This window comes from Solanum dulcamara, chromosome 7, assembly GCF_947179165.1.
Source record: "Solanum dulcamara chromosome 7, daSolDulc1.2, whole genome shotgun sequence".
Taxonomy (NCBI): Eukaryota; Viridiplantae; Streptophyta; class Magnoliopsida; order Solanales; family Solanaceae; genus Solanum; species Solanum dulcamara.
Genome location: NC_077243.1, coordinates 15,747,310 through 15,770,388, shown reverse-complemented (window position 1 = coordinate 15,770,388; position 23,079 = coordinate 15,747,310). Strand labels below are relative to the sequence as shown.

Genomic DNA, 23,079 nt, shown 5'->3' with positions numbered 1-23,079 from the left:
CTTCCTCTTTTACTTGAGTTCAATGTACTTGAGTCGGTGGTCTTTCGGAAACCGTTTCTCTACCTCCACGAGGTAATGGTAAGATCTGTGTACATCCTACCATCTCCAGACCCCAGTTAGTGGAATTTCACTGGGTATGTTATTGTGTTGTTAAGGAGTTTTAATACATGCATTAGTATGGTTAAAGACTCAATTATCCTCAAAACCTTTTTTTTACATATTTTCCACCATATTTGTAGAGAATATCTTTATAAATAAATATTTTTAAAAATAATTATACAATGTATGCTATTTTTATATACCAAACCAAATAATACATAAAAAATAGTCTCTTCATATACAAACATTACTAATATACTTTATAACATTATTCTTATATACCTCCATCAAATAATCACCATTTCAAATATTTCATTCGAAGCTTTTAGTTCTTACAGCAAATGAATAGAGAGACACCATCTACTTGATTCGAGAAGAATGAAAAGTATGCTGATAAATAAATATTATTTTTTCTTTAAAATGCCAACTAAATAATTCTTAAATAATTTCTCATGTAATTTGAGCATTTCTATGATGACAGTCTAAACATCACTAGTACTATTATTGATTCTTTTAGGCTTCTTTTATCCCATGAAGTTGGCAGGAGGATCGAGTTTATTGAGAGAGAGAAATTGTCCTGTTTTTTAAATGCTATATATGATTTAAAATTATTGTTATGTTAAGTAATTATTTAAGTGTCTATAAAAATAATAATTAAGTCCTGTTTTATTATATTATATATATTTTTAACAACTCATTAAAGCCCCACTTAAGACAAGATGACACTGGGTAGCGGCTTGTGATGATACCGTTTAAAACATATTCAATTTTAAAAATATATTTAAAATGTAATTAGTATTGGCAAATTTTAAACCTATTCCTATGTTTTTTTTCCTTTGTAAATAATAGAGAGTAAAATTAGATATTAATAATACATAAAGAATGCATTTTGGAACTTCTTTCAAAGTATGTATAAATATTATGCATATCCTAGGTGCTTGGGCATGTGAAGAGGACAGACACAGATGCTCCAGTGTGGAGGTGTGAAAGGTTGGCCATTGATGGTTTCAGAAGAGGTAGGGGTAGGCCGAAGAAATATTGGGGAGAGGTGATTAGACAGGACATGACGCAGTTACAGCTTACCGAGGACATGACCTTAGATAGGAGGGTGTGGAAGACCCACATTAGGGTAGAAGAGTAGTACATAGTCTCGTTATTCTTTCTTATTAGTAGGCGCATTAGCGCACTATAATTTCTTGTGCTCTGATTTCTCTTATTATCTATTACTTTTTGTACTTTGATTACTCTATATGTGTCACTCTCGTTATTTGCTTTCCCATATCGCTTTGAACTTCTTAGACTTATCTAACCTCTTTTTATGCTTTTTTGAGCCGAGGGTCTTTCGGAAACAGTCGCCCAACCTTGGTAGGAGTAAGGTCTGCGTACACTTTACTCTCCCCAGACCCCACGTTATGGAATTTCACTGGATTGTTATTGTTGTATCCTAAGTGCTTTATAAGTAATTAAACTCACTCGTATTCATTAAAAAAGAAACACTGTATAACACCTCTAAACATGTTAGGAATTGTTGAATTTAATTTGGAATTGTCAAACCTAACTGCAAACATTAGGTGAAGTTCAAAATTGGATATTTTAAACTCCAACTTCATATATGTATTCCTTTAGATTCGTGATTTTCAACTTCAAACACGTGAATTTTCATGTCAAGAGAATGTGTCTTATTTTTTGCCTTACAACAACAATAACATACCCAGTGAAATTTCACAAGTAAATCTGAAGAGGGTAAGATATATGCAAATCTTATCACCACATCATGAAGATAGAGAGATTGTTTTCATCTTATTTTCTTGCCTTATCTTTACTTAATAAAGTAAGCTTCTTCTTCTTTTTTTTTTTCAAAATAAAATATTTAAACATTAGTAAAAACTCATCCCGTTGCGCCAATCAAATGAATTCGGAGGTCTTAAGATATCTTATTAGTCAAGTGCTAACGAGCAAGAAAAGGAATGCGCTAAGAAGCAAGACTTTTTCCTAAAATAGAATATTTGGAAGTTCATAACCAAACTACCATGTAACTGCCCGTAAATTGAATTATAACAGTCAGGGGTTGTTTGAGGTGAATGATAGCATCAAATAATTCCGGGATTAAATTATAGTGCCACTCAATTTGTCATTTGGTTGGTAAGTCCGGAATAACTTATTTCGGGATTAATACTTAATACTTGGATAAGTTATTCCTCCTCTTGGGTGATATAGTAATCCCGAGATAAACTAGGTAAATGACAAAAATATCCTTTTAAAGCCTTTTTATACATCACTTTTCACATTCACAAATGATATTTTTGTAAACAAATGATTTATTCTTAAAAATTAGAGATAAGTGTCAAAAACACACATAAACTATCTCATTTTTTTGAGTTTCATACCTAAACTATTGGAAGTGTGAGTTTCATATCTAAACTATCACTGATTAGTTTGAGAAACACACCTCAGTGGTGTGTGTAATACACTTTTTCTACTCTCTCTATTTTTTTTAAAAAAACTTGCCACATGGATAAAATATTACACTTTGACAAAAATTAGATAAACTATTAATATTAGCTAAAAGTTAAAGATTAAAATATTTATATCCCCCCCAAAAAAAGAAATTATTTTTTTATAAAAGAAATTACCTTTTTAAAAATAAATTATTTTATAAAAAAACAAAATTTAAAGTATTTTACTCACGCACTCCACCACCTCCCCCCCCATCCCCATCTTTTTTAAAAAAATAAATTTAAATTTTTTTTATAATTTTTTAAAAAAGAATTCATACTTCACCTCTCCCACCACTCCTTCCTAAAAAATATTTTTATTTTTATTTTTAATAAGAATAAAATTATACCCACCTCATCTAACCTTCTGCTCTTAATTTATATTTTTTAAAATATATTTTCTCATTTTGTATAAGATATGTACATATATTTTTTAAAAAAATATTTTTTCCTACTTGTGTACCGAATATAACAGAAATAAAAAAAATTATTTTAAGAAAAGTCTTGCGGCAATTAAAAAATACTTTCTTAAAATCATATATATATAATACAAAACAAGAAAAAAAACTTGAAAGCGGAGGATTAGATAGAGCAGGGTAGAATTTTTTTTAACAAAAGTAAAAATATCTAAATTATTATTTGAAAAGGGTAGGGTGAAGTAAGAATGTTTTAAAAAACTTTTATAATTTTTTTTTAATAAATAAATAAAAAGTAAAAAATGGGGTGGAGGGGGCAGGGGGGGTATGGTGAGAGAGAGTGGTGGAGTGATGTAAGAAAAATATTTTATATTTTATTTTATATTTGTTTTTTTGGCAAGAGATAGTAATGCTTTAATCTTAATTTTAAATAATTTTAATAATTTATTTAATTCTTGTTAAGATGAGATGTGACAAATATTTTCAAATGAAAGAGAGAGTTTAGTATACACCATGATGAGAGTAGAATAAAAGAGAGAAGTGTATTTCTCAAACTAATAAGTGATAGTTTAGGTATAAAACTCAAAAAAAAATAAAATCAGATGTGTTTTTGACACTTATTTCTAAAATTTATATTATGCATATTATTTTGAATACAACAAACCAAACAGTCAATAAGAAATAATTCCATCACAACTTATCCATCATAACTAATTTCATTATAACTTATTCCATCATAACTAATATCATCATAATTTGTATTCAAACCAAACCGACCCCGCTACACAAATAAAGAAGCATAATAAACACTTCGTAACTCTTACAAAATCTTAATTGACACTCCCCTAAAACCAAGAGTCAGCTTGGGTAAGTTTTTTTTTAAGTTGCTTATAAACTGAAAACTGTTTATTTTAAGCTAAAAAATTTTTTTGGGGTAACCTAACTTATTTTTTTAACTTATAAGCAATTTTCAGCCTATAAGCTATTTTAGATAAGCTAAGTCAAACAAACCCAATCATTTTTTGAAGCTTATTTTTAAGCACAAAATGACTTTAAGTTGGCCAACCAAACACTCAAAAAAGCTGAAACAACTTATAAGCTAATCCAAACGAGCTCTAACAATATTTTATTAAAGAAATAAATTCGTACTACTTCTCTGCATTCTAAAGCATGTTAAAATTTGCTTTGGAAGAAAGGGAGAAGTGTCACTTTTAAAAAAATGTCTAATTCACTAAGCTCCCGCCCGCTGTGTCCGAAGATAAGTCAGACCACAAGGAACTTTACATTTCCACAGCTCAAACTTATATAACTTTATCAATTACGCCAAAGTCCAATTCACTTGGCTTGTGCAGCCTCTACTAGACGAAAATATACGGTATGACAGAAGTCATGGAAAACATGTTTTTTATGAAAGATGACGCACATCAAATACCAAACACATCTTTCTTATGGACTGCTAAGTTCCATGTACCTCACAACCCATCAACTCAAACATGATGTGTTATTTTACACACTGAAAACGAATGCATTCTTTGTCCATACAGAGACTGGCATAGTAGCATACTGTACAGATGCAGAAATTCTTAGGCAGGGAGGATTGAAAAGATATGTCAAGTAGCAAAAGAGGGTTCAGATAGGGAGGAGGCAGAGTTCAGTAGCTCTGACCAAAACAGCCACTCCCCACAGAACAAGTTTTGCAAGTTTGAAGCTCATAAATAATGTCAACGTAAAGGATGCTTTTTACTCCTCACCTCCTGCACATCATAAAGGTACACAAAATAAAGAGAAAAGAGGAACAAAAAGAAAAGGCATTCCATTTTTGCATAAAAATAAGCACCAGCCTGAGTTTGCACAAAAGGCTTAACTACATTCCTCTATAGTGCAGGACTGTTGATAGTACATTCCAACATACAACACAACAATTTGAGGCATTAAGCATTACACATAACATATGCACCAAGTTTTTATATTGTACATTCTTACTTGTCAGTGCCTCGCGATGGCCAAGGATACCCTACTATAACGGACAATTTTAGGGAAGTCGGCCTACAAAGGAAAAATTGCAAGGCACCTCCAGGCTTGGACCATTACTTGCCACACAAACGTGTCACAGTGTTTCAGGGGCCATCTTCTAGGGCTGAATAATAAAACATAGAATTAGATTATTTGTACTACCACTCTTTTTTGTTCTCTTAACTCCCAATTTCAGGGTCGAGCTGAACAGAGAATACAGATACTTACTGCTTAAAATAAATCCTTGAAGCAGGCTTTGAGCTCTCTCTGCTTGCTCCGGAGTGCCTGATATTTGTATGATCTTATCTGTTACCTCGGGTCTATCCTCAATCAATTTAACATTTGCTCCTGACAACTGTCAGCAATAAAAATAATATAACTGTGATACTTGCTCTAGCCAAATGTGATTCTGAAATAAAGTGGGTGCGTTGAAGAAGCCAAACTGACCTCACTAATCTGAGCAAGCTTATTTCTTGATTTTGTTATCAGTTTGGGCGCTGCATGTGGAGGTATGACAACTTCCAATATACTTCTAGTGACCAATGTTACATGCATTCTGGAAAAGAGAACTTTAGGTTCAAAGACAGCAAACTAGCATGGTTTAAGATAAAATAGAGAACTGTTACCTATTCAATCCGCTCGGAATATCTTCACGACGCTCACTTTCATTTTGCTTGGCTATTTCACTGGCAGATGCCCCAGTTTCCTACAAAATAAACACCTTTTTAGGAAATATAGCAGGGGGTTATTGATCCAGGCTATCCTGCTAACTTGAAATTTCTCTGAGACTCACATTAAAGGTTGGGGATTAGAATCATCTGGAAACAAGCAAGAAAAGAAATTAACTCACTTTTACTGGCTGTGAGATTGGTTTGGCGGGTGCATTTTGATAGATTGAAGTTGGAACATCATTCACACTGTAGTTTTGTTGAGATGGAGATGTGTTATTGAAAGAATTTTTGTCTGCTCCAATAGTACTCCTAGCAGGGCTTGAGGCAGGGATTGCCGGTGAGGGTATATCCTTTTGAAAAAACTCCCGATAAGTAAAACTCCGAAGCCTCGATGTCACTTCAACAAGAGCTTCTCTAGCTGCTTTGATCTCTCCAACAATCTGGAGATTTGAAGAATTACATAGCATGTCCAGAAAAAACATTAGTCCAACAATTGGAGCCCAGTACTACTCCAACCAATAATTTGAATTCTCTTAAACGCTCTTCTACACAACCAGGAATTTATACCAAGACCAAGACATTTAGGAAAATTAGTAGCAGCTGGTAAAATGTCAAGAGACAAGATTCCCTTTGTTGCACACTCTGTGTAACTTGCAAAGGAATGCACTGCCCAAATATGCACCACCTCTGGTACACATCAAATAAAAGAACATGAAAATCAAATTTCAACTTTCTCCCTTCTTGCTCTAGTGAAATAGGGGGCGCTAACGCGACCTTCCTTCAGCTGGCTTCGCCCTATCTATTCATCTATTTTCTCAAATGGATATTTAGGGATCTCTCTTGTTCATAGATCTTGAAACCAGATCAATATCCATTTCTCAATAGATCTATTTATCGATAGAAAGATATAGATCCCTATATGGATCTATCTCCATATCTAAATATGGAAGAACCGACACTTAAAGGGCGATAGTTACATTGGTATATCATCACATTAGAAGCTAAAAAGAAAATTGACAGACCTGTATAACTTCATCAGTCCTTGACACACATGGTGGAAGTTCTTCCTTTGGTAGAATCTTGACAGTAGCACCCGTTATTTTCTGCATATCAGATAATAGTCCATCTCTTCCTCCCAAACATTCAACTTCATCTGTTTGCACAACTAAACGAGTCGTAATAACATTTTCCTTCTCTGGAACAAGATCAACAATGCGGGTTTGAATATGCAAAAGAGCTTCCTGAGCAGGAAACAGCTCATCATCTGGACCCTAAAAGACAATGTAAACCACATATCTTTCAGAGACTTCTAAGCAGCACCCTAGAAAGATCATTTTATGAGGTCTATGCTTGATAGTGTGTCACAAATTTCAGAAATGAGGCTAAAAAGAACAAAGCTAATGGAATCCTATTCTAGAAAACAGCAAACTAAAATTAAAACTTTCGTAGTAAAAAACGGCAACAACTTACTGAGAGTGAGACCTGGACAAGAAAGAGTAGAGGGAGTACCTCGTCAGACGAAATGATTATGACCTGTTCGTCTGAGCTGGCAACGGGATTCAAGATCTTCACATCCACACCAATCTCATTCTGAAGCAACTCTATAATTCCATCTGATTCCCCAGCAACAGTATCAACCTTGTCAACTGGACAGAGAATTCGGAACACAAGATCTTCAACATACATGACCTGCCCATTATCATTGCTGGGAGCGATTCCAGATTCAATAGCATATCCAGACGAGGATGAGGAATAGTTGTTGCTTCGACCACTGCTCATACCAGCAGGCAGTCTTGATCCAAAAGCAGACCCATTTTCAGACATCCTGCGAGTTGTACTGTTCATGTGGGGGATAAATTCGTCATCAGGAGGGACAAACCGCTCAGGAGAATGTGGCCGACCAGGAAAGTGACCCCGATCACGATGCTGGCTCTCCCTCAAGCGTGAGGAAATAATTTCTACAGCCTTTTTCACAGCATTTATTTCCCCAACAACCTGCAAGCAAACAAGTCTAAGACATAACACATAATGCTGAGCTACTAATGATTGTTTCAAGCAGGCATTAATTCTCCAGTACAATCCACCACATTAATACATTTGCCACAGGCAAGTCCAAAAACCCTTATACCTAAATATCCTGATTTATATGACTCAGAAAAACTCAAAAATCATCAGACACAAGAAAATTAGCTTATAAATCAATAGCAGAAGTATTTTAACAATCTTTAATTAGGAATCTCCTCTGTGTAATACATCAGAAGGAAAAATATAGTCCAAGAATTACCTTAACGGCAGCAATATATCAGAGCAACTATAAGGAAAGGCGAAACAATTGCAAGTACAATATCCTTTTAGATGTTCAAATGAAGGCAAAGAAATGCATAAATGTACCAATTTCCATGTTTCTTTGAATTTTTTCAAAATCATCACGTGGACTTCAAGGGGAAAAATTATATAGTCCAAGATGTAAATGTTTTGATGGTTTCAGAAGGAAAATTGAGCAGGATATGCTCCAACATAGAGATGTGCCATCAAAACAGAAACTATTATGCTTAAAAGAATGGCCCAAGAGTTTTGGTATCTGCATGATCACCAGGGAATACAAGTTCATCACAGAAATCAACAGTTAATTTGCTCTAATTGCTTTCAAAACGAAATTTGTTAATGATGATTCAAATTTAAATGACACCTTGTGAAGCACTCAGCTGAAACATTAAAATGAAAGCTCATTTTGACATTCATATTGACCTCTGGCCAATTGGTAAATGCCGGACATCAACTACTTCATTTGAAACACCCATTCAAGGCATTTTCACAGGTCAAAGCCCATACGATACAGGAGTAAGGAAAAGAGAAATCAGGCATCCTGATTGTTTGTTAATATGTACATACACAAGAACTAATATGCAACTAACACTAGACTAATGTCTATTTCAGAATTGACAATACGTGTCAGTGTGTGATATTACTGATATGCACTCCAGCTGATTCTATCATCAGCTTCTTGTTATTCCTATGCCATCATCACATTTTATAAAGAAGAAAGCACCATGTCTTCTAAGAAAAAAAGAGCCACTTTCTGGATGCAAGCTCCAGTAATGACATAACCATGCCCTCAAAAAATTTCCTGTGATAAAAATGCTATAAATGTTACAGATGCTGCTTCAGTGCAACCTAAAAATAAGTATCTCCATCCCTCCACTCTCCTTCGGAACAAAAGAACAAACCAAAAAAGAAAGACCGGAGACAAGGATATAGAGAGAGAAGACTGAATCTTAAAAAAGAAACACTATCAGCCCCACGAGAATCAGCAGAGTTGCTTCATTAACAGGGTTCAATGGTTCATTGAAGAGAGAGTTATCTAAGATTCAGAACAAAGAGAAACGAAATTTGGACCTATTGAGGACTAAATGTGGTTATACTAAAAATCACAAATCATTAATCATACAGGGGCAACATCTAAGTTGCTCGGATTCTTCAGTTTTGGTGCCGTAGTCGTTTCAACATGACATGAGTGTGGGATCCGTACCAGATATGGTCAATTGATTTTGGGTAGTTTGACCAAAATTGACTTAGAAATTCGAGACAGATATAATGATTTCTGTAATCAAAACAAAAGCTATAGTAAAATTGAAGAAAATGGAATACCTTGTGTTGGGATTTATGCAGTTCTGATTGACAAAGAAAGATGAAACACATCAGTCAGCATGGTCCAAAGGTACAATGTCGGGAACAGTTGAATTGGGGCAAGCTTTTAGAATGAATAAAGACGAGTGCAGAAATCAAGGAATAGATAATGCTAATTTTGTGATAAAACTCAAGGAAACAAAAATGTGATCAATTGAAGAGTTGGGTTTGACTGCAAAATGAAAGAATCAAGAAGTTTGATTTGAAAAAGGAGTTTAAAGAGGTAAAGAGTTTGAATTGAAGGAGTCTCACTTGAAGTAGAACTCTAAGTCAAGAGAGTTTGAGTCAACGTAAGTGAAGAATAACTCTATGAAGAGTTGTGCGTGAAGTCGTCCAAAATACTTTTGCACTAACAAAGCAAAAAGGGCAATTGTAAGATTGACTTCGCAAGTGCTACCAAAAGATTGAAGGAATGCATTGAAGAACCAAGTCCTATCATAGAGTTTATGTATTAGGAGTTTTTCATTGAGTTGTAATATTGATGTAATCTTAGTTCAGTGAGTTATAAACTGAATTAGGGGTGTTTTCTTTGAGTTGGGATAACTCGAAGACTTGGGAACACATACCTTGGGAGGTTTGGGTTGAAGTTTAGGAATTAGAGTTAGTTCCTAGGATTGCAAGAGTTGTAATATGCATTCATAACTTCAAGTTTAGGAATTAAAGTTAGTTTCTAGGATTGCAAGAGAAGTAATCTGAACTCATAACTTAAATTTAGGAATTAGGGTCATTTCCTTAGGTTGCAGAGTTTGTAATATTAAACAGTTGAGGCTCGGTGATTTAGTGAAGTTGGAGTTAAATCCTGTAGGGGTACATATCGTGGTTTTTTTACACCTTTTGAGTCGGGTGTTTTCCACGTAAAAATATTGTGTTCTTTACTTATTGTTCTTACTGTTTCATTGGAACACGTTAGACAACTTGTTTCACTCATATGATCTAGAGTAAATTACTAGGTTGTGTGGAATATCACCTTGTATATAGAATTTCTATGTCAGTCATTTTCCTTATACCTCCTCCTAGGGTTCTCTATTTCTCCCCGGATACCTTATAAGTTTTCCACATAATATCTCATAATTGAAACATAATAACTCTATTTTAGATTTTAGTAATATTTTTAGCCGAATCCCCTTGAAATTTAGATCATGAAGGATCCGACCTCTAGATCGACACCCATATCGGACACCCGCACACGAGTCCAAGCAACTTAGGGCAACATTACCATCTAAATTACTGATCAAAAAAGAATCACAAATAATTAAGCTCCCCGCGAATTAACTGGTCCATATCTAGCATGTAACAGACACTAACTTCTTACAGAAGGAGGTAATGAAATGTTATTCACACTTCTTGACAAAGCAACTGAACATAGAGAAGGGAGATACACTACTAAACAATATTGGACTTAGACGAGCTTAAATGCATTAACATGGACAATGAGGATTCATATCTGATATAACCAAGACCAATTTGCTTGGAATTGAAGTGTAGTAGTAGTCGTTGCTTTTTGCGGATACACTACTCAGCACATAGCAGAAAACAAGTTGTCAAATGCAATTACAACCTCGGCCCAATATTAACAAAACTCAGGAAAATAAATATAAGTGCTCAAAAATCACAGCTTAAAACATTAGGCATTCATTAAAGTATCATTAGTCATTCACAATTTAAGCCGTTTTGGTTCAGATCTTTTTCATTCTTGTATCTGATTTGAACTCAGGTATCATCAGTCTCATTGTTAAGTGAACAAGTGTTCTTTTTACTTAAGATACATATTACCACTCCAACTTATGCAATATCAGATGACTCCTAGTCCAATGGTAGAGAAATTTTTTAAAGTTATCTTTGCCATTAGTTTCTTTGTTTCGGCAACTATATGTGTGCTTCAATTAATGGTATGTTTCTGGGTCACTTTATCAACAAGGAGGTATAAAGTCACGGTATAAGGTCATGGCTTTTGCTGGCTTGAAGTCCAATTCAAATTAACCTGAACAAGAGAATAAGATGTAAACCTGAACAATCTCCTCTGACATTGAAACGCAACGCGGCAAACTGTGATCTCTGGGCAAAATTCTAATATGGGTCTTAGTCTCCATCCTCATTTGCTCAATAATTTTCCCTCCTTTCCCTAGCAAACATCCCACATGCATTCTAGTCACCACCAACCTTGTCACCGCACGATTATTCCCACTGACGCCTCTCATCCTAAACTCCTCCTCCACATCAATTCCACAACTGTACCCTCCTCCTCCAGTATCACTATCCAAAATCCTCTCATGTATCATCAGCAATGCCTCCTGAGCTGGCGAAAACGCCGGCATTCTACCATCAGGATCCCTCCTCCGAGTATCGGAAATCTCGATGATACGTTCATCATCTCCTGGAATCAGTTCATGCACATTCACCCATGCCCCAGTATGCTGCCTAATCGCCTTAATAATACTCCCAGATTTCCCAATAACACCACCCGCCTTAATATCATGGCATAAAATCCGATAAGTAGTAGTAACCATGAGTGCAGGGTCCTGCATTTTCCGACCTCCTCCTCCTCCTCCGGAAACAGGACGGCGGTGATGGGTCGGTGCATAATGGTGAGGGTTGTACCTCTGTTTAGTCCTGGGTAAGTTGTCGGATTCGTAATCCTGGTCGTAATAGTATCTCTTAGATCTTGATCTGTCCATTTCTTTTGGGGTTTCAGAAGTATATCTCAGTGAATCTCGGAAACCCCAGATTACAAAATTAAGCTATTAGACTAGTGAAAAGTCCACCGAGCTGCTAGCGTTAGGGTTTCTTCAGAATTTACAAACGCACAGACCACAACAGAGCTTTTCTCACTCAAAACAAGTTCAAAACCCTAAATCATCTTGCCATAATCAACCTTCTTCTTCTTCAAGTTGTTCATCATTTTTAGTATACAGTATATTTTTTTCTCTGCTTTTTTGGTTGCTGTTTGCAGCTTTTTATAATGGTGGATTCCTAATCTTTGGTTTGATTGAAGGTATTTTGGCGGAGTGGGACCCAAGGCCGTGGTGGCCGACTGGCCGTGTATCTCACTTTCACCGCTTTGACGTCGTCGTTTTCTGGAAGAGTACTTTTTTTTATCGACTATCTTAATTTAAGGAAAAGACGGAAGGTTCCTTCTTTGTTAGACTTGGCCAGTCATACTCATATACAGTATGTTTTTGGGTTTATTGGGGCCGCTGTTTGTTGGGGGAAACTAATTACTTTGGCCGAGAACTAATGCATTAATATCTGGAGCTTCTAATTAAGGCTCCTAACACTTTCTACGTCACAAGTTTATAATTCATGTTAGCGCATTAATATCTCTATTACATACATTAGTTTGATTTATTGAATTTATAAATCAAATCAACGATTTCTTCGATTTTGATTTTAGTCGGTTCTTTCAATTTGACTTGACAGTTTGACTTATATCTCCTGATATGTACAACTGTCTTCCTCACATGATATTTGCTCTTATTTTAATTTGATTAGACTCACGTGGAAGGATGAGTAGGAAAATATCCTTTCAATGGAATATAGTGGGGAAAAAAAAGTAGCATTTTAAGTTTGATTTTTATGTTTACGAACTACGACGAAAGCATGTGGAAAAGTTTAAAATGGTGAATTGGAACTACCTAGAGGAAATCTCGTTTATATTATTTTTTTTTCTTAGTAAAGAAGGTCTTAAGATTCTAAAATTACTCATGCAATCAAGGAATAAAAATATTGGTCGTATGACCACTTAACTTAATTAGTGGGTTTTTAAGCTAAATTTTTAATATGAAGATTTCAAGAATCAAAAATTACTCAAATTATCAAGGAATAAACATATTAATCGCTTGACGACTTAACAAAGTTAGTGATTTTAAGCTAAATTTTTTAGTATGAAAATTTGAAAAAATTCACACATACTCCTATTACAATTTATTCTTCTTATTTTTGAGGTGCAAAATGAAATCGTATATATATACTGTATATAAAATATTTTTTTCTATTTTGGCTTTAAAGCTTCTTTCTCGTGTTGTTATCTCTATTGTGTACAATTTTCTCCTAAGATATTTGCTCCCTTTATTTTAATTTGTTAAACATTTTTAAGGCGTACATTAAGTCCAATCCTTTATGTTTATTAACTATAACAGATGCATGCTAGAAGTTTAAAACGATAAAATTAGAACTCGCTGGAGAAAATCTTATTCATATTATTTTTTTTAGATAAAGAAAACTTCAAAAATTTAAAATTATCAATTCGATCGACGAATAAAAATATTTTTTGTAGTGAGAGAAAACTAAAAGACATCTACCAATCAAAAGGCTAACAACATAACAATTTTACCACTAAATCAATAACTATTTATTTTTAAAAAAAAACACTTTTAAAAAGTGAATAATTCTCATAACTAAACAGTTCTAAAATACCGAAAATCAAGAAACAAATGAACATTCTGTGAATAATCAAGGCATAAGTGGAACATTTGTCAAATATCAGGGGCCCAACTGCCAATAAATTAAGTTGCAAAGTAAGGATATCATTTTTGTTATCCCCTTTTTTCAGAGGGAGAAGAGCTCAATCGAAGGGCGAAAAACAATGGCAGCATCAACCCTGACTTTCAGTAGCTTTTCAACCCTACAAACTTTCCCCGTAAACTCCTCGTTCTATTTTAACTCTGTTTTTTATTCGCCGGAATCTTCGCCGGGTTCTAGTTTGAGTCGCCGTCGTTTTACAACGGCTTCGTTCTTAATTTGTGCATCCGGAGAATGATAATTTGTCTTCAATGCAGAGAATTGCAGCAGTTGAAAATAACAAACGGGTGAACTTCTCCATTCGGTCGCAGGTGACAGTTTTTCGTTGCCGTCGCCTATTATATCTTTTCAGTTGTAAATTTTTTTGCGCAAGTGTTTGTAACTTTTGTTTTAGTTTGATGTACAGAGTGCATCGAATTCTAAAAATGAAGGCCGTGGAGGAAGGCGAATATGGAGGCGAAGAAAATTGGTAAGTTAAGGAATTCTAATTCGTGTTTTTTCCTATTCGTTTCAGTCTGTTTTTGGTTTTAATGTTATCTTTCTCCTCTGCACTATTGAGATTACCGGAATTATATATAAGATTAGGCTCGTTTCGGAAGTGTTGTGCTTGCCTTGTATATGCTATAGTTGAAAGGATTTAAGCTATTTGCAGAGTCAATTTTTGTACTCAGTTTCACTGATTTTGGCAGGTTGCTTGCATCAAGTCGTGCTTTCTATAGAGTCATAGGCATAGACGATTGTTTGTAGTTGTCTTTTAAGTGATTAAATTTTTGGGACTGTGGTACCGCCACCCAAACTCCACATTAGTATGATATTGTCGGCTTTGGGCCAAGCACTCACGGATTTGTTTTTGGGCACTTCCCAAAAGGCTTCATACTAATGGAGTTGGGTGAACACTTATATATTGGTACATTTCTTCTTCTCCATCCGATGTGGGATGGGTTTTGTTACCCAACAATCCTCCCCTCCAACCAAGACCACACAATTCGTAACCTCCCATTCAGCAATAATACATTTGATCAGCTAACCATCTTGCACCGCCACTACCAACCAGTGGGACACAATGCTTGACCACCACTTTGCCAAAGAAGACTTTCAACACAAGGCATCAACTGCAGATCTCCAATCGCTAGGTCACACCATTTGATCTGCCAAATCATCTTGCACAGCCGTTATCACTCAACGGGACGCGTCGCCTGGACCACCACTTGACAGTAAGACTTTCGACACAAGACACCCCTGCAGATCTCTAGTCCTATTGTCACACCGGGAATTTCTCACAAACCGCAGTCTACTACTCCGACACACTTGAACCTGGGCTCTGATACCACATGTTGGGACTGTGCGTACCGCCACCCAACCTCCACATTAGTATGATATTGTCCGCTTTGGTCCAAGCCCTCACGGATTTGTTTTTGGGCACTTTCCAAAAGGCCTCGTACTAATGGAGTTGGGTGAGCACTTATATATTGGTACATTTCTTCTTCTCCATCCGATGTGGGATGGGTTTGTTACCCAACATAAATTGCATAAATATTTTTTACACCATTAGTGTATTTAGCATAACTCTAGTGAAAACCATATTTGTGGTAGACATATTAGACTATGCTTGATCTATTATTATAGGCTGTTAATACTTTTCTTCATTTTTGCTGCCTGTTTTTGTTTTGAAGTTTGGACTTGTATTTTATTTTTTTTAATTTTCATTTTTGATGCCTAGATTTGCACAGGAAGTTTCTTGGTTAATTAGTTTTTGAATTCTTAAAATTGTTGCTTGAGCTTGATTGTATCACTTTAGAAGAGGGATGATATGCACATTCGATCTGAGTCGGATCCTTTCACCCTCCTTATTTGGCATATCAAGCTAGTCATCTTTCTTTTTTGCTTGGGCTTTGTGTATGCATTAACTACAAACCTCTGTATGCAAATTGATAGCTACTGAAACCTATTAGATCTCCCACATCCGGGTTTCAGTTTTGTGTCAGTACATCACTTCTCTCCTGATGCTAATGCAACACTGACCCACTAGAAATTGAAGGCAGTAGAAATGATGATTTCACTATATTGCATTTACGTGCTAATCTTGTTTGGACCCTGCAAGTAGATTATACCAAGTTTGAAGAGTGTACTGTTGTCCTGACTGAGTTGTATGTACAAATGATTTAGGCTGAACACTTTATCCCGAGTATCTGTGGCTCAAGACATCAAGGTTAAGGCATCAATCTAACAGGGTCTTTGTGTGTATGGGGCTAAGTTCTGACTCTGTTCTTTTTACAGTTGATCATGTCCATACTCAGATATTCTGTTTTTGTGGTTGCTGCCAAGGCAAAATGTTTTACCATCTGTAAATCATTTTTGTGCAGTAATCTGAATATAGTAGACGTCATTCCTTGGTGGATGGTTCTGTCACCCATTTTAACCTGCTATTAGGTTTTTCATATGAACCCCCTTTGTAAAAAGTGGAAGCTAGCATATTCCCCATAGTTTAAGATTTTATTTGTTATTTCCGACTTGTGCATGTCTTCCTTGCCCATAGGCATGCTAATCTTCTTTATATCATTCCAGTTTTATTTGTTATTTCTTGCTTATTCATGGAATAATGATATTTTAAGGGGTCGTTTGGTTGATTGTATAGGAACAATTGATCTCAGCATAGTGTACGGTCAGCCATATATGAAAAAAATAATTGCCGCATAACTAATATGACATTTGGTTGGCAGTACTAAATAATACCTCTATTAAGTTATACATGAATTTAATATTATTTTATGCTTGATTGAATGTAAAATAATAACACGTATATTAGCAATGTAGGGATTAAACTATTTAAAGATAAATTGCCCTTTTAGACTAAGCAACTTAATTTGTAAGTTATGCATTTGAGGTGAGGGTCTTTCGGAAACATCCTCTCTACCTCCACGAGGTAGTGGTAAAATTCGCGTACACTCTATTCTCCCCAGACCCCGCTTAGTGGGATTTCACTGGGTATGTTGTTGTTGTAATTCATTTGTAACAATCTTTTCATAACTAATAATCACCGCGTAACAATTCTTTCATTATTAATCACATCATAAAGAATTCTTGCATTATAATCCCTACATAACCAATATGTGAACCAAACAAGTTTAGTATGTGAATCAAATATCCCCAAATATTTTACCCATATTTGTCAAGGTTTGGTTCTTGAGAAAAACACGTAATTGTTACAGGCTTTGCTAAAATTTTCCTTTTGTCTATCAAGTTTTATTGCACAACTTTTGGGGTTTGTTATATCTTCTTTCCCTCCGCAAATTACCCTTCATCTCTTGGTTTTTCTCACTTCATATAGTGAATCATCTCTAGTGGATCCACTAAAATTTGGTGATCTTCTATGGTCATCACTAGGAATAGAGTGTATTTACCTTGAAGGCATGCTTTGAAGGTGAACAGTTGGGTTTGTTGCCTAATGAAACACCTTTATAGCTCTTACATGGAATCTATGAGTTAATGAAAATGGGGATGGCTCAGAGAAAGTTCTGAAGAAATAGATACTTTCTATTTTTGCAATCCTGAGTAGCATACCTGTGTATCTAAGCTTTGTAGTAATAACACTGAGCTATTACTAATCCATGAAACTAACTGTAGCTAAGTATATATTTTAAGTTAATTACAAAAAAGTACTTTGATTATTTTGACTTCAACTATAGCTAACCCCTTTAATCAGTAAAATCAAAATTATGGAACTCGAGATAATCTGTAAGTTATAACTTTTGAATTTTCTTTAAGTAATAGATGAACTCTCAGCAATTCAAAGTACTATATGATCATGGAATTTGTTATGTGTCTCTATACCTTCCAATTAGTATGAGCTGGTTTTCCAGTCAGTGACTTTTGATAGACCCATCAGTCAGGCCTTTATCTTTATATGCACTGTTGGTTGGTTGACTTCAATATTTGTAAGGATGGAGGATGGAATCTTTAGCTCCAACATCTCTAAGCTTTTATGTGCAAGTGTGTTATGTAGCTTTTCTTAGCTGGTACTCTTTAGGCAAAACATTAACTTCTGGTTATCATTAATGTTTGTTTTGAATCATGCTGAAAACTTGTTATCCATTATATTTATAGACTGCTTGTTGGGCTTGATAGTATATTTACTTATTCTAATTTTGATTTCAGACGAAAAACGACGAGGCATTAGATGCCAAAATGGAAAGGATTCCGTTCCTTGAGGAGCAAGTGAGGAAGATAAGGGATGGGGGTAAGTTATTGACAATGGACATTCACAGATTATTACTGAACGAGGACAACCGGTTTGATTTTGTCAATGAGATTGCAGCAGAGGCCAAACAGTATGTTGAGAACAACCGAGATGAATATGGTGCGAAGAAAGCTATCCTTCACGTGCTTAGTAATCGTATGAATGACGCTGGAGTTTATCGCCCAGAAGCATACATGGAATCTGACCCCTTCAAGCCAGGCCCTGGATATTTGAAAGACGAACTACTGTAGATCATTAGTTATCTATACTTTCTGTATTCATATATGATATAACACTTCTCTAATATATACACTTTCATCTGGGGGATTTAATGCCAAAAGATGAGAGGTAAAAAAAATCATAGCACTTCCCCCAAAAAAACACTCTTAGGGGATTCAGGTTCTCTTTTAAAAGGATTGGATTTGCTGCTTATCCATCAGAAATGAAAGGGGATGACACCACTCTAATAATTGACCATTCGATTTTGCCTCCCTTTCTGCCTTTTGAACGAATCTAATTTCCCTTTTTAAGACAGATTACTGGTTCATCATTGTGTAAAGCATAATTTATATGTACATAAATTTAAGTGACACTTTTTAATTAACTTTAAATAATGTAGTAGCACAATTCCACGGGCTTTTCTTAAGAAAATTTTCAGCCCAAATTCTTTGGCCCAGAATCAACAAAAGCACCCAACTGGCAATCAACTAGTGGTCAATAATTGGTTAAAATCAGTTATGGATTCTGCCTTCAAGTCTTCTTATCCTTGGTTAACCTTAACCAAGCAATTTTCTGCCATTTGTGCTCACTGGGGGAAGATCTTACACCAACTTCAGTCTGGTGAGAACCAAGACTCCCCATATTTCATCAATGGCCTTATCTAATCCCCACTTGCAAAAAGTTCTTTTAAACAAAATCTGCAGCTACAAAATTACTGCCAAAAAGAACATAATACATAAGCCTATTGGAGGATGTACTGGAGGTGGAGAGGGCAGAGGAAGATGCTGCTCTGCAATTGCAATCGACGCGCCGGCTCCTTTAACCAGTGTTTCTGGCATCAGATGGGGTTCAACTATGGTCCAAGGCCCACGTGAAGAGATGGAAGATGATGCTGTCATCGTTCAATCGGATGATCTTGATGGATTCACTTATGCTGGTGTTTTTGATGGCCATGCTGGCTTCTCCTCCGTCAAGTTCCTTAGGTATGTCAAAAATCAATATAGTTGCATATGTAGTAGGACCTTTTGTTGTTGAGCTGTTGAATTGTGTCACTGTCTTGTCTAAAAGTTTTAAGGTTTATGCCCCTTTAATGAAGATGATCACATAATTCAATATGATATCAAAGCAGATAGATAAAGGTCTTAGATTCAAGTCTCATTGCCGCCCATTATTAAAAAAAGAGAATTCCACGTGCTTAGCCTAAAAGAAAGAATCTGTATGGAGGACCCAATCGATATACTGTCGAATTACATTTGGGACTCTAGTTAAAGGAATGAGCATGTGCGTTAAAGATGCCTATATATAGAAGATGAACTATTCCATTAGTCGTTATGCTAAGAGTTATGTTATTTTCTTTTCATTAGCTATCTTGTAATAGCAGTCTAGAATCTCCCTTTTCTATTTTCCTTTTGTTCTTTGATCTGCTTGTAAGTTTCTTTTGTGATCAATACTAAGATTAGTTTGTTAGAGAATCAGACTTGCACATGAGATGTGTGTTAAAGATATGATTAAGTAAATAAAAATGACTTTCTCCAACAGTTTAAGCTTTTGTATGAAGCTATTATACGATTTAACATAAGTTAAGTTATGCAGTTTCCTTTTGCTTTAGAGTGTTTTTTACTTGGAAAAGAGAATAATTTAGTTTCTATGTGCTTTACTTCTTAAAGAAAGATTTACTTTGGAAGTTCTGTATAGTTGGATAACGAACGTACTATTAATAGGGAAGAGCTGTATAGAGAATGCGTTACAGCATTACAAGGTGGGCTGCTATTGAACAGAAAGGACCTAAATGCAATCAGGAAGGCACTACAAGAAGCTTTTGAAAATGTGGATAGGAAACTCTTGAACTGGTAAGCTACCGTGGCATGTAAATGAAAAAAATAGAATCCATGTAGTTTCATATTTCATTCTGTATGGAGGTTTAGATGCTGTTTCTTTTTGGAAAAGGCTTGAGAGTAGTGGGAAGGAAGATGAATCTGGTGCAACAGCTACTGCTCTATTTGTTGGGAATGATACACTGATCATTGCACATGTTGGAGATTCATCTGTGGTAAATGAACATTCGTTCCTTCTAACAGTGAAATGCTTATTGTTGATATGTTCTTCGAGATGGATAGGTGTTTTTTTTTCTAACAGTGAAATGCTTATTGTTGATATGTTCTTCGAGATGGTTAGGTGTTTTTTTAACCATCGGAATCCCTGAATGTTTATGCAGGTGTTGTCACGATCTGGAAAAGCAGAGATATTAACTAATTCACACAGGCCCTATGGAAACAACAAGGTTTCTCTCCAAGAAATCAGAAGAATCAATGAAGCAGGTGGATGGGTGTGTTTCCTACACTTGACCCTCCCAGCGTCCCCAAGAATAGTCGATTGTTTTATTCATCTACTTCTATTCAGCATTTTTTCTTGAAATACTGGTCAAAAACTCAATATCTACAAATGCAACAAGTAAATGGCTTGCCAAAATAATACTCCTTCCATTTCAATTTGTTTGCCTGGTTTTGGCTTGGCACGGAGTTTGAGAAAATAAGGAGGACTTTTGATTCATGTGGTCTTAAATATGTCATGTGGAAAGTTGAAATTAAAGAGTTGCTAATAAAAGAAAGAAACATTCTTTTCTAAACGGACTAAAAAGACAAACAAATTGAAACAGAGAGAGTATATGAGAAAGAGCAAATTAGGCGTCCAGTACTGTTGCTTTCAGGATGAACATTAGTCAGCATGCGTGTTGACATTGGATGTATATTATGTCTGCAGATTGTCAATGGAAGAATTTGTAATGATATTTCAGTATCCCGTGCTTTTGGTGATATGAGATTTAAGACAAAGAAGAAAGAGTACGTTCTTTCTGATTTTCTGTTAAACTGATAGGAAGCATATGCTCTATTCAGTTGCATTTCTTGGTTGCCCTGGAAATAAAATAACGCGCTCTCTCTGATAATTGCTCACTAGGATGCTGGAGAAAGGACTTAAAGAAGGCAGATGGTCTGAAAAGTTTATTTCTAGGTAATTTTCCATTTCTTGCTTGAGCTGCAAATCCTACTGATGATAAGGCTGCTCTAGCTCATGCATCACTGAGAAGTACAAGCTGTCTATTCTCATTTTCAAGATTTTAATTATGAATTTTATATAGCATATTTACCTTGGTATTTTGAATTAGGGAACTCGTCTAAGTAAACCGTAGAGTACATCATTATGATTTCTTTCAAGTAAAAGCTTTTTTTTTGTTTTTTGCTAGGATTCAGTTCAGGGGAGACTTGGTTACAGCATCTCCAGATGTTTTACAGGTGAATCTTGGATCAGATGCCGAATTTGTACTATTAGCATCTGATGGATTATGGGATTACATGAAAAGGTCTGGAAAAAAGATTATTAAATACTACATCCAATTGAATCAAGCAAAGATCATAATCTCATAAGAGTTTTTTCACTTTTTCAGTGCTGAAATAGTAGATTTCGTTAGGAACCAGCTTCGAGAGCATGGCGATGTTCAAGTAAGAAATATTATCTGCCTAGTTAGCTGTGGTGCAATGTTATGGCACCATATATAACCTGCCTTCTTCTTTTCTTCCCTTAACAGATAGCCTGTGAAGCTCTTGCACGGACGGCATTGGTAAGAAAATTTTCTACATTCTGTAACTTAACGACCTCCAAAAACACACACACAAGTATAAATGGTTAGCGCTTTGATTTTGCATTTCAGGACCGACGGACACAAGATAATGTCAGCATTGTCATTGCTGATTTGGGGTATGCACTTGACCTTTTGTGACCAATGTAATTTTAGGTATTCGTAGGTGACTTGAGAATGAAATTAATAGTTTCTGATATTTGCTAATGGAGAAAAGTCACAATATTTTCCTTTAGGCTATACATTATTCTTTGTACCCAGTGGAGCAGAACTAGGATTTTCACTAAGGAGATTTAACGTATAAAGAGGTAGAAATACGAAAAAGCTAAGGGGATTCAACATCTATTACAGATACATGAAAAATAATTATGACCCCTTATGTATACAACGTAATTTTCCAGCGAATAGAGAAACCCTTTGATGGTCAAACTTATTTAGCTGTGGAATTCCTTTTGATCATCATTATCAACTACAAGAAAGTCAATATAAGTCACAAGTGAAATACAAAAAAGTTTTTGATGAAGACAGCAAGTGATGTGATAACACACCATTAAGAGAGGTTATATTGTGGTCCACATATTCACAAGATTTTGTTTTTTTCATAACAATTTAGCAATTTATATTACAGTGATTATATATTTACTTTATATTTGTTTTGACATATCGACAGGAGGACGGACTGGGGAAATTTACCAGTGCAGAAACAGAATGTTGTGTTTGAAGTGGGGCAAGCTTTAGTGACAATCAGTTTTGTGACAATTGGAATATGGCTATCAACCATGATTTTTTCCCCTTAGAAGTTTGATAGTAGTATTTGTTAATTGTATATAGTATTTTTTGTATGAAAGGAACATAAAGCTTCAGTTATACCTTGAACATTTGTTAGTAAAAGGTAATTAAGTTAAGGAGCATTTAGATTAGTATATTCTACATATGGAAAATTCCAAATTTAACTGTTTAGATGTGGAATGAATAGTGAACTTACTAGGTTTTGTGATGAGAACTTTAACCTAAAATGATTTTTGAACTCCTTTTTTGCTACTATAATCAGGGGCGGATATACCTTGCCCCAAGGATGCCATTTTATCGA

General features: G+C 35.3%; 3 protein-coding genes across 4 annotated transcripts; 2 read left to right on the top strand and 1 right to left on the bottom strand.

Moving 5' to 3' along the window:
- Positions 1-4,804: 4,804 nt before the first annotated feature.
- LOC129894118 (RNA-binding KH domain-containing protein RCF3) lies at positions 4,805-12,510 on the bottom strand. The gene is made up of 8 exons (XM_055969648.1): positions 11,388-12,510; positions 7,204-7,689; positions 6,717-6,965; positions 5,874-6,134; positions 5,650-5,729; positions 5,471-5,579; positions 5,252-5,378; positions 4,805-5,147 (listed from the first exon to the last, which is right to left on the bottom strand). The coding sequence occupies exons 1-8, from the start codon at positions 12,054-12,056 to the stop codon at positions 5,128-5,130; spliced, it is 2,001 nt and encodes a 666-aa protein (XP_055825623.1). The 5' UTR covers positions 12,057-12,510; the 3' UTR covers positions 4,805-5,127.
- A 1,348-nt stretch (positions 12,511-13,858) lies between these two features.
- Positions 13,859-18,613, top strand: LOC129894085 (protein PLASTID TRANSCRIPTIONALLY ACTIVE 7). 2 transcript variants are annotated; one of them, XM_055969598.1, is made up of 4 exons: positions 13,859-14,017; positions 14,157-14,210; positions 14,294-14,368; positions 18,055-18,613. In XM_055969598.1, the coding sequence occupies exons 1-4, from the start codon at positions 13,964-13,966 to the stop codon at positions 18,385-18,387; spliced, it is 516 nt and encodes a 171-aa protein (XP_055825573.1). In that variant the 5' UTR covers positions 13,859-13,963; the 3' UTR covers positions 18,388-18,613. The 2 variants fall into 2 exon arrangements, with proteins under 2 accessions (XP_055825573.1, XP_055825575.1); XM_055969600.1 differs by having other exon boundaries at positions 13,860-14,017; positions 14,306-14,368.
- A 278-nt stretch (positions 18,614-18,891) lies between these two features.
- LOC129894084 (protein phosphatase 2C 57) lies at positions 18,892-22,909 on the top strand. Its single transcript, XM_055969597.1, has 11 exons — positions 18,892-19,338; positions 20,077-20,205; positions 20,303-20,405; positions 20,571-20,681; positions 21,116-21,195; positions 21,311-21,364; positions 21,597-21,713; positions 21,798-21,852; positions 21,939-21,971; positions 22,062-22,108; positions 22,660-22,909. Exons 1-11 carry the CDS (start codon positions 19,007-19,009, stop codon positions 22,784-22,786), a joined length of 1,188 nt encoding a protein of 395 aa, XP_055825572.1. The 5' UTR covers positions 18,892-19,006; the 3' UTR covers positions 22,787-22,909.
- The last annotated feature ends 170 nt before the right edge of the window (positions 22,910-23,079 follow it).